Genomic DNA, 11,401 nt, shown 5'->3' with positions numbered 1-11,401 from the left:
TTGCCCTCGACCCCCCCCCCCCAAGGATTTGGGGAAATTGAATTTTTATACTGTCAATTTTCATAAAATTTACCAAAAGTGTGGATTAATTCCTTAATGTTCATGAAGTTCTGATACAAGTTGTGGTTTTTTGGTTTAAAAAAATCATTATCACGTGAAAATCAATTAATTTACGAATAATTTTCATGGAATACTTATGAATATTCATAAATACTTATGAATATTCATGAAATATCCAAAGGAGATTAGTTACTCTTTTTGTGTTGTATAACTCATTCCAAGATCCTTTCAAATGATTGACTTTGTATCGGATTATCGCGATTAATTTTATTAAAGCTTATATCCCCTTACAAGTGAGCAATACCCACTAAGCGCCCTTTCACACGGTAAAAAAATGTAATTTGGATGATGATTCCAGTGAAGACAAACTGGAATCAGGAAGGCTATAGTCACAATCACGAATTCAAATCTATTCCGTAGGTGAATTCCAGTTAAGTTTTATTCCGGGACGAATTTTCCGACGGTGTGAAAGTCCGATGATTCTAAGACGAATTGCAATCATCATGATGGTTCAAGATTCACGTGTGAAAAGACCCATAATTATATCGATATTTTTCGCGTACTCTTTCCTTCCATCCATGCATGCTCTCTCCCTCTCTCTTGTCACCCTTTCCCCCACTTCTCCGCTTTTCTCACGAGTCCCCCGGACATAACAGTTACTGTTGACAGATTTGTGCGTCTGCTTTTTGGAGTTGTAAAGACATGCATGGGAACGACTTCGTGAGACACGAGAGGGATGAGCATGTCGTGGGAATGGCAAATAGGTTATTATATGCCCTTTTTACACAGGATTTTCTTAACCCGGACTATCGCTAACCCCGTACTATCCTTAACCCCGTACTATTTTTTTTCCTTTTCACACATGCCAAATTGTTATTGCTAACCCCGGATAAGGAATGCTTGCTTTTTACACACGAAACTCGCTAACCCCGGACTAGTGGTTATTGTCGATCATTCGTAGTACAAGTGCTTCACTCGTACACTTTACACACGCTACAATTTCCTTAACCCCGTACTATAGGTGGGGCCAAATTGCCATTTAGCCCCACCTATAGTACGGGGTTAAGCTTAGCCCACTTTCGTTTTACACATGCGATCTTAACCCCGTACTATTGCTCTTAGCACCGCAATTGGTGGGATAACCCTGCTTTTTTGCAGGGCCAAATAATCCCGTACTATAGGTGGGGTTAGCCCACTTTGCAAAAACGCTGTGTAAAACGAAAGTGGGCTAAGCTTAACCCCGTACTATAGGTGGGGCTAAATTGCCATTTAGCCCCACCAATAGTACGGGGTTAAGGAAATTTTAGCCTGTCTAAAAAGGGTAAGTCCATGGAGCGGGGTAGTCATGGGAACTCTTTGGAGTTGGTAAGTCGAGAGAACGACTTTAGTGATTAAGTCAAGGGAAAGAGTAGGACTAAGTATGTCATGGAAGGGATCGAGAAACCGACTTAGTCACGGAACGTGTTAGCATGCCGTGTCGTGGGAATGGGTTGTAGTAAATCGAGGCATATGGACCTACTATAGTAGGTCCAGGTCCATGTCGAGGGAACTAAATTAGGGAACGACATGGTTAGTAGCGGGAACGGGTTATGAAACAAAAAACATGCTGTCACCCTATAAAGGTGCTCTATTTAAAGCATTTAACCATGCAGTGCCAACAGAAACACGCACACGCACATAAAAAGTATTTTAACAACATAAAAGACACATAACTCAAATGTTCTGTGTAAATAATCTTTATTACAATATCATCTAATTTGGTACCAATTATAGATAAACACAGGAGGTAAAAAGAGAAAACAGAGCATGTGATTGGTCAGGACGGTCCTTTCGTCATTCATCCTTATTTGTTAATTGGTCAGGAGATAAAAGCAGCGAGTTTACATGTTATCTCCGTTCCCGGCACCTGTGAAAGTAGAAAAACATAAAAGGAAGGAATATAAAGATAAATGTTATTAGGCCTAAATAAAGTCATCCCACAGGAGAGTAAATTAAACAGACCTCAACATGTTGCAAAAACTCATACAATATTAATTACATAGTAAAAACGCTGTTCAAAAGTTACACACCGCTGTTTATAAACCCTAAAGCATACTGCAAAAAACACCGGTGTTAATTTAACACCAGCCTGCACTATATGGGTCCACACCAGAGAGATGTTCAAACAAAACTGATATTGGTTTAACACTAGGCCTATGTTACTTATATGCCAAATTGGTGTTAGCCTAACGCCAAACCGGTGTCGTTTCAACACCTATCTGGTGTGGACCGATACAGATACCAGGCTGGTGTTAAATTAGAACCGGTGTTTTTACAGTGCAACCGTTAAACAGTTTAATCTATCTAGCTTACTTCATTAAGAATTCACTACTAAAAATCAAACTTTATTGTTTGAGATATTGAACACTTTACTGTTTACAAAACTACTGTATATGGTTCATAATTATAGTAAACAGCGTTGTATGAATATTAAAACAAGCAACGTTTTTAGTGTGTATGGCTCCAGATAAACCTTTGCTTCACAAAATTGAAAAAAATATATGCTGCGAAGCAAAGCTCCTTTATCTACTCCATAAAGTGTTTTAGTTCACTCATTGATGATTTCGATGCCTAATTTTAAGGTATAAATATTAAGCACTACGTTTCCCTGATCCATTAAAATACTTAATTTAATAGGTCTTTGACTTTCACAACCCAGCAAAAACTGTGGTGTTGATCATGTTTATTTGTGTATATACAGAAGAATAACATTCATGTTTCACTCTGGTGTTAAATAGTAATAGGTGTTATTACAACACCTTTGGTGGTTACTTGTATATCCAGTGTTACGTTCAATCTTTAAGATTTAATTTAAACACAATGACCTAAGGTGTGGTCCTCTCGGGTACCAAGGTGTCGGTTTCAACAACCACGATTGTGTAAAGAAACATTATCGTTAGGCCGGTTTACATATACATGTATGCCTATATATAAATCATATCTGATGCAGTGTCAGCGACGCGGAATTTCGCCACTTTTTTGTAGATCTTGATTAGATCATATCAGGCGCGATAAATGGCAAACATATATTCAAAAATTGTTACAACACACATCAAATTTCAGAATTTATTAATTTATATATTAAAAAGAAACATTTGTTTCGTAACCAACGTCGTGTAATTAATGCAACGAAATTGGTCAGATCAATTTTTTAGCTTTAGTGACGGTTTTGGTGTTGGTGGTGACTTTTTTTTCTTTAAATTCCAATTGCTGATAAAGCATGAGCCCTTACAGTCAAAATGTTTTTCCTATATTCAGTAACGAGTTTTTAATATGTGTGATAACACTGTTTCTGACGTGGAATATACCGCTAATAACCTTAATAACCACCCTTGAATGCCGGTCCCTTGATAAGACAGGGGTCACTTGCAATAAGACTGATCATATCAAGCTTCAAGATCAAAACATACCGCTGCAGAAGACAATGTCTCCGGATCTCCTGTTGCACCAGCACTCCATGCCGAATGAGTTGCAGGCTGAAAGGAAAAAGAGATCATACGAGTAGTTGAAAAAAAAAGTTTTCTGATTTGTTCCATTAAGCTGACGTCACCGATTAAGCTGACGTCACCCTGTGCCGACAATGTGACGCCCGACAGACACACGAAAATGTATATAATTTATTAAATTGATTAAAACAATAATTAATTTCATTAAGAAGTTGTAGGATCAATGACATTAATTTCATGTATTTACATACATTTCAATCAAACGGGAGTAAAATATTGGTTACATACAAATATTTACAGTGATATAAACACAATCATATTTGGATATAAATTTGAACAAATATTGCGTTTCAAATCTACGAAAAAGTTGCATGTAAGAGCTTTAGAATCAATTTCTTGCATTCAATTTATATCTTATTTTGAAGAATTTCAAGGAACTGTAAAAACTTGTAGCATGAGAGCTTTTAACAGCATTTAAGAACTTTGCAGTTAAACATGTAAAAACACGATAAAATATATTTTTGTTATGGAACGTACAGAAGTTTTTCCAAGAGGGTTCTATATAATCGATGAACAATTTGAAACACAATCTCTTTATCAATCAATCCAATACAATGACCAAACCATGGACCCAGCTGCATGACCCCCCCCCCCAAAAAAAAAGGCTTAGAAGACTCACTCTTGTACTTCCTGAGCTTCCTTCCCATACCCCTCTTCTCGGTCTCAAAGAACTCAAGAGTGTCGTCGTCGAGTTCGTAGTCGGCGATGACGGCAACGATGAGGGCGCAAGCCAGGACGAAGAATAGAGCCTTTGCCATTGTGACTGGTGGGATGGTTTCTGGTGATCTGTTGTGAGTAATCATGTTAAGAAGATTCGTTCTTAAAAGTCAAGTAGGTTAAAGGTATTGTTTAACTTTGTGAGTAGCCGATTTAAAAAATTCTCAAACCAAGATGAAACATGTGTACAAGTGCATGTATTAGAACTAATAAACCCTGAAAAAAACATTATTGAGAATGAAAAGCTAAAACTACAAGGCAAACCCCGATTTTGTAAATAGGTGTCTTATAGACGCCTAAATAGTACACATAAGTGTATGGGATGAAATTAAGAGGGGTTTCCGGTCACTTTATATTTCAATTTTTGAAGCACTAAATGATTATTTTTTAACGCAATTTTTTTGGGGCTTCATTTTTGTAACATATCACAGACACAGGTGACAAGTATGACTTTCTAGCTCAGATTTTTTTAAAGTCAAACCAATGTTAACCAATCACTTTAACGATAAAAGAATGTGGTTGCAGTAAAAACTGATTTCGTGAGAAAGTCGGCAAAAATAAGGTTATAATTTATTGTCACTATATCACCTTAGACCTAGATCCGGTACAGTATCATAAACTGAACTTTGGGAAATCATGAAATTAAAGCTGACAAAAAAAACACCGACGATTACCAACAGAGATAACACGATTCTGTGAGACAGTTCTGTTACTTTCAAAAACACCCGACATCTGGCTAGAATTCCGTCCGTATTCACCATAATTTCTCAGAAATTATAAAAATTTTCATAAATTATATAATTTCTTCCAGAATCATTTGACCTTTTATTTTTTTCTATTTATGCAGACTCTTGGGTAACCATTTTACTGATTTTATCATTTTGAAATCGTTACAACAAGCATATTTATAAAACTCAGCCAGATTCACATAATGTTTCATAAATAGTGAGCAGCTGGAAATGACTTCGGCATTGTTGATTTTCTCTCACAATATTGAGCCCCAGATTTAAACATTCGTCTACTAATGTTTTCGTAATACATGCAGCCAGTACTGTATTGACAAACTACATGCCGCCCCATTTCTAAACATGTAGAAAGCGCTTTATATTCTTCCCGCTTGAAATGAAAGAACTCCATCATAAGGTACATTTTAGTTTACGGTAGTCACTCACCCCCAAACGAAAACACATTATGATAAATTGACGATTTACGTAGTCCTATTTCTTCCTGTTCAAAGATTTTGACTATTTACAAGGTTGGATGCATAAAGTTTCATATCATGTCATAAATAACAATTCCATTTTAAGTTTCAATCAATAATATTACCTAAGCACCTAATTTGTTCAATAAGTTCGCGATTAATATGAAAATATTTAGATTTAATTTATATTGTCGATATTGATATTGTCTAAGTTTCAATAATATTTATTTCAAGATGGCACTTTTCATAACAATTAACTTAAATAATTACCGTATTTTGTGAACCGAGAGTATCATAGTATAAATTGAGAAATACATCGTCAACATACGCATACTGTATTTAGAGCGTTATCAAGACATACTGATATATCATTACTAAATAAATACAACAGAGGAAAGTACGATATCCTATGGTACCCCTAGTGATAATTCGTTTAACGAGGATTCTTCCCGGGGAATTCTTTACCCAACCAAATAAAAAAAATCTTCTAGGAGTTAAAATATTAATCTAAATAAACTCTTTCCCCCAGAAAATACTATATTTCTCTTGTTAAAAAGAACTTTATTTCCATGCATGCATTATGGTATAGGCCTATATTCAACTAAAGAGCGTGCAAGTTATTCTTCGCCACAAGGCCTACATGATAGCTGCAAAAAACAAATGAAATATTGCCTTAAATGTGGAAGAGAAAAGAAGAATGGACTCACCTTCTGTGGAACAGGTATATCTTCAATATGTGTGATGTGAAGTGTGATGACCAGCTCCTCAAGATGCTCTGTATTTATAGGAGTCGGCTACGATTTGGACATCGTGAAATCGCAGCGAATGACGTGTCTAATTCAAGAGCCTGTCACACTCCATTAATTTACCTAGATTCACAGGAACTCATTACTGTAAGAAAATCAAAGGCATAACGTCCTTTTTCCCCCTTTTTTAGAAGGTGTCACTCCCTATTAATCAAATATCCATGCACTTTGTAAAAAAAAAATATTAATTAAAACATTCCTTTGAAGCATGGCGTCTTTTTTATTTTTTATCTTTACAAGTTGTCACTCCTTATTAATCAAATATCCATGCACTTTGTAAAAAAAAATCTTAATTAAAACATTCCTTTGAATTATGAGAAAGTGTCCTTTATTTCTGTAGAAGGGGTCACATTCAGCTTACAAATTAGCGTGCAAATTACCACTCGGGATATCAAACGCTTGGTCAGCCATATATATATACGTGTGGATTAGCCCTGACTCTTTTTGAAAACAAAAAAAAAAGGTCAAGACATGACCCACATCTCCTTTTTTCAACGCAAACATGATTGAAAACCGGGTGTGGTTGCTTGGTATTTAATGCAAATAAATAAAACTCTAGTCGAAAATCATTATTTTTGCAGTACCTTAGTAGGAATACACACCAAGGGGGTATAGATTGAAAAGAATATCCCCCCTCCCCAAAAACATTGAAAAAACTATAATAAATAAATGAAATAATGATGATAATGATAAAAATCATGATAATGAGAATAATACAAATAGATAAAGGAATGAATAAATAAATGAATAAATAAATAAATAACAAATAAATGAATAAATAAATAGATAAAACTTTCATCAACAGGGGATGATAAATCAAACAAAGTTTTAAAGCTTGCCCCATATGATTTTCAAAGTTGTTGATGCTCAAACTTTGTTTAAATAAAGAAAGAGATAAATGATTAAAAAATAAAGAAATAAACAGTTACAAGACAAAAAAAGGAAAGGGAGATAATAAAAGAAAAGGAAATGTTGAAATCTGATATCTACCCATTAATATTTTGTCAAATCAATCAAAAGTTTCGAGACACGATCGAAACTTTTTAAATATGAATTTTGCCACTATTGTGTGCTATGAAAGTGATGACATACTTACGTTTCCTGTTGTATTTTATTTGAAATTTTAGATTTGTATAGATATATTCTAATGTGTTGTACAATGATGTTCTTTTTACGTAGTTTGATTCCAGATAAAATGTCCATAGAATCTATTAAACAGCAAGAATTATCAAGTTTGAAAATTATCATTTTAATGGATACAATAAATCAAATGAAATGTCTTCTCTATAAGTTGAAATAAAGGTAGAGGCATGAATAGAGGGGAGCAAATCATAAGATAAACATACAAAGCAAAATGTGTTTGCACTGATGCAAGGCATATCGCACTTTTATTACATAATGGAATATAATGCGTTTTTGTCTTTTTTCTTCACGTTGTGTATGTCTTCCATGATAATGTGCAATACTTTTGCTTGTGTGCTACAGTCACACCAACGGAACTCCAAATCAGGTGCCCATTTCATTAAAACTTGTTATAATAACAAATTTACAATAACAGTTTAAAGCTACTGAAATTCATCACTTTGATTGGCTGAAAGTAAACGTGATATAGAAATGGTGGATTTGTGTATTTATGAAACAGGACCCTGACCCATGGTATGTGATTCACAAGGTAATAGAAAGTTTTCGCTCGAAGGCGCACGACGCATTCAAAAACACAGTACATGTTTTGTCAAATGCCTTGTATGACAAAGAGTAACCAAGAAGTCTTTGTCGGAAATTGGTGAATCACACAAAACAGCAGCTGCGTCCTCTGGACAAACGACACGTTTCCATCAATTTCTTCAGCTTCGAAACTTGGGAAGAACTGCTGTTCCGGTTCACCAATCTTACCAACTTTCGATATTGACCTCCCGGTTACCGTGTTCTTGAATCCGGCTTGCGTTCCGGAGCGAAAACTCTCCACTTACCTTTGTCAGCCAGTAAGCGTTTTCGCCCTCTTAACTATGACAGTAGCATTTCCCTTAAATTCAATAATGCTTCTTCGATCAGCACGATTAATCTTAATTCTAGGTTGTTGTTTTTTTATCCTCTGAAATACAAACTGACCTTTCATGAACCTGATTAATAGAAAGTACTCACTTATTTTCTCTCTTCTGACATAAGATATACATCGCTACACATCGCTGGCGCCACTTCTTGAACATAAGGTATTCTCAGCCGGGGGCAATGCTTCTACGAGTCCTTCTGTCGTGGCGACAAAAGATAGATCAAGAACCCCGAGTTATTTCTCTTCCAACATGGATATTTCTGCTTCGCTTCCCATGAGGAAGAACAGCATGTACATTTTCTATATAATTAGGGAAACAGATGATCATGGTGACATTTTCGATTTAAATGACTGGTATTTCGTATGCCTTTGAAGTTTTTTTAGTTTTAATTAAAGCTCCCGATACGAAAGGTTTATCGACCGATTTGATTCCTGCTGTGGGTCAAGGAACTGATTGAAAATAAAGCGGTGATTACATTTCTGTGTCCCATGACACAAACGTGAACGATTAATCGATTAATCGTACGCCGATTTTCATGATTCATTGTACATTGTAGTCAATGCAATCGATCGTTAAAATTTTTTACGATGATTGCTTAGTTATGTGTTGCGGGAACCTTCATATTGCTTCATTTATTTGAAGACGTGTCATGTGTCATAAATGTCTACGTATTCCAGCATAAAAGTACCGATACGTATTTATGTATTTCATGTTCTTTTATGTTGTTATACATGTCATAATGACCTTTTGTAAGAATATATCAATTAAACATGTTAAAAGGGAGTTAAGTTTAATGAAGAATTTAATTGATACCCTACAAGAAATGAATGACGATCATCAGCCCCAGCAGAGATTTTCATCTTTTCAATACTCAATACTTATCAGGCTCATGACATACTCGAATTAAAAAAAGTCCAAGTATACCTTTATGTCTGCAACTGAAGATTCTGCCTCTTGATAATTTAATCTCCTTGAATTGTTTGATTTTATGTACAAATTACAATCCTCTGAAAATTGTTCTCTTTTAATTGATGCATTTGTAGTTAACTCAAAGGTCCATTATGTACATTACGCGTCAGAGAAAACTTATCTACCAACCACTTGCAAGAAAAAAAAACTGCTAGGAATTGTTTTGTGATAGTTTGTATCAAAGAATGGAATAAGTTACCACAAAGCATCAGATCCAGTCCAACACTGCCTATATGCAAAACGTCATGTCAGAGTTACAAAATCTTGAATCTTGAAAAAAACATGTGTGTGTGTGTGTGTGTATGTGTGTGAGTGAGGGTGAGCGTGTGTGGGTGTGCGTTGGTGTGTGTGTTAGGTTAGGTGAGAGTGTATTTTAGGTTGGATGAGGGTGTATTTTAGGTTGGGTGAGTGTGTGTGTATGTGTGAGAGAGGGGGAGGAGGGGGGGGGGAGAAGAAGAAATCAGTCTGAAAAAAATGAAAGCAGGGTGACCAGCCGCCCCGGATTTCAAGGGACAGCCCCGTATTTCAGCAATTTGTCACGCGTCCAGTGCATCCCTTCAGGGGCGGCGTTTTGTCTCTTATGTCAGGCTTTCGAACACATTTACGTGAGAATATTCAATCACTACATTTTTCCCCTTAATATCCACAGTATCATAATAAAAGGGTGAACATGATCGTTTTTGTTTGATAGTTTGTCAAAATCTACCACAATTTTGCTCGCTCGAAGTTTTTTTTCTCACTTTTTCTTCTTTTCTAGAATGCCCTCTATGCCATGTCAAGCTCTCTGAAAATGTTTGGCTCATTATACGCAACTGAATGTCCAATTCTGTTCACCCTGAAATGAAGTGCTAATTTGGCAATTAAGGATCTTGTATATAGTTACTGCAATTCTGAGTGTTGAATTCAAATTTGAACTAGAAAAAGAGCACTCCGAGGCGCAGTCTTTATATAAGCACTGTAAGTGCTATAGCTTTTCATATTTTTAGAGTCAATTGAGAGAGAGAGGAAGATAAGAAAATAGACTGTGAAAAGGGAAACATACTATAAAATGCATCGTGGAAAGAGAAATAAATTAACCATTAACACGATTAAGGAGAGAGATGGTCGCACAGAAGGCAGATCTCTGTCAAAAATGAGACACATGACCTGGGGCCTGCTGCACGATTCCAAAATCAAACACATTTGATTTCTAACCAATGAAACGCGAGCATCTGGGACTTACGTTTTTTTGTTCTTTTTAGTTGCGCTTAACTATTAGTTAACACAAATCTTTCTGCGAGAGGGGTACCGAAAACATTTTCTGTGGATTTGTAGTAACTATTTTCAAGATTCCGATATTTTACTTTTGTTTGTCGAAGAAATTCCTTTAGTTGGGAAAACATTCATTGGTTTGTTATGTTTATTCATCTTCTAAAGACATTCCCTGGGTTAAACATTTTTGTCAACTTATTTTTGTTCCATTGGTAATTATAAAGAAATAACATGCCTACGATATTAAGATATGAGATTAAAGCTTTTTAAACTCTATATGCTCTCTCACTCTACAAATCCCCTTAAATAGCCAGGGTTTTCCCCAAATTATGAGTTTCAAATCATTTTTACTATTTAGGATGATTTACACCATTTTTCGTATTGAGTTATGATATCAATCTGCAAGATATGGGAATAGAGGTCGTGTGCGAGATTTGTTTCTTGTAATCATATCATTATTTGAGGCGTCCGCCACCCTGATAAACGAAGTTCAATAATTTTATTAAGCACCCTTTTTCGCAATTATGAAAAAATACCACAAACCAATAAACCAAAACTTTTCGGGGAATCCCTAGGACATGTAGGATCCACAGCGTCTGCACTCATCATGCTCATACTAACAGAGCTTTAATCGAACAATTTACACATATCGTCATACAGCTGAAAAGTTTACTGTGCGGAACATTATCGTCATTTTTACTCTATCGATACATTACAAATAAAATCTCGCATAGCCATTGCTTAACGCTTCTCGAAAAAAAGACATCTCTATCTGTTCTGGACCTGAATAGGCCTGTCTTT

General features: G+C 35.6%; 1 protein-coding gene across 1 annotated transcript; it reads right to left on the bottom strand.

The window, feature by feature from the left end:
* Positions 1 to 1,783: 1,783 nt before the first annotated feature.
* On the bottom strand, positions 1,784 to 11,294 carry LOC121432211. The gene is made up of 5 exons (XM_041630065.1): positions 11,274 to 11,294; positions 6,231 to 6,250; positions 4,225 to 4,391; positions 3,510 to 3,575; positions 1,784 to 1,966 (listed from the first exon to the last, which is right to left on the bottom strand). Exons 1-5 carry the CDS (start codon positions 11,292 to 11,294, stop codon positions 1,941 to 1,943), a joined length of 300 nt encoding a protein of 99 aa, XP_041485999.1. The 3' UTR covers positions 1,784 to 1,940.
* Positions 11,295 to 11,401: the final 107 nt, after the last annotated feature.

Source organism: Lytechinus variegatus, chromosome 18, assembly GCF_018143015.1.
Source record: "Lytechinus variegatus isolate NC3 chromosome 18, Lvar_3.0, whole genome shotgun sequence".
NCBI classification, from domain to species: domain Eukaryota; kingdom Metazoa; phylum Echinodermata; class Echinoidea; order Temnopleuroida; family Toxopneustidae; genus Lytechinus; species Lytechinus variegatus.
This window is presented reverse-complemented; position numbering and strand designations above follow the sequence as displayed.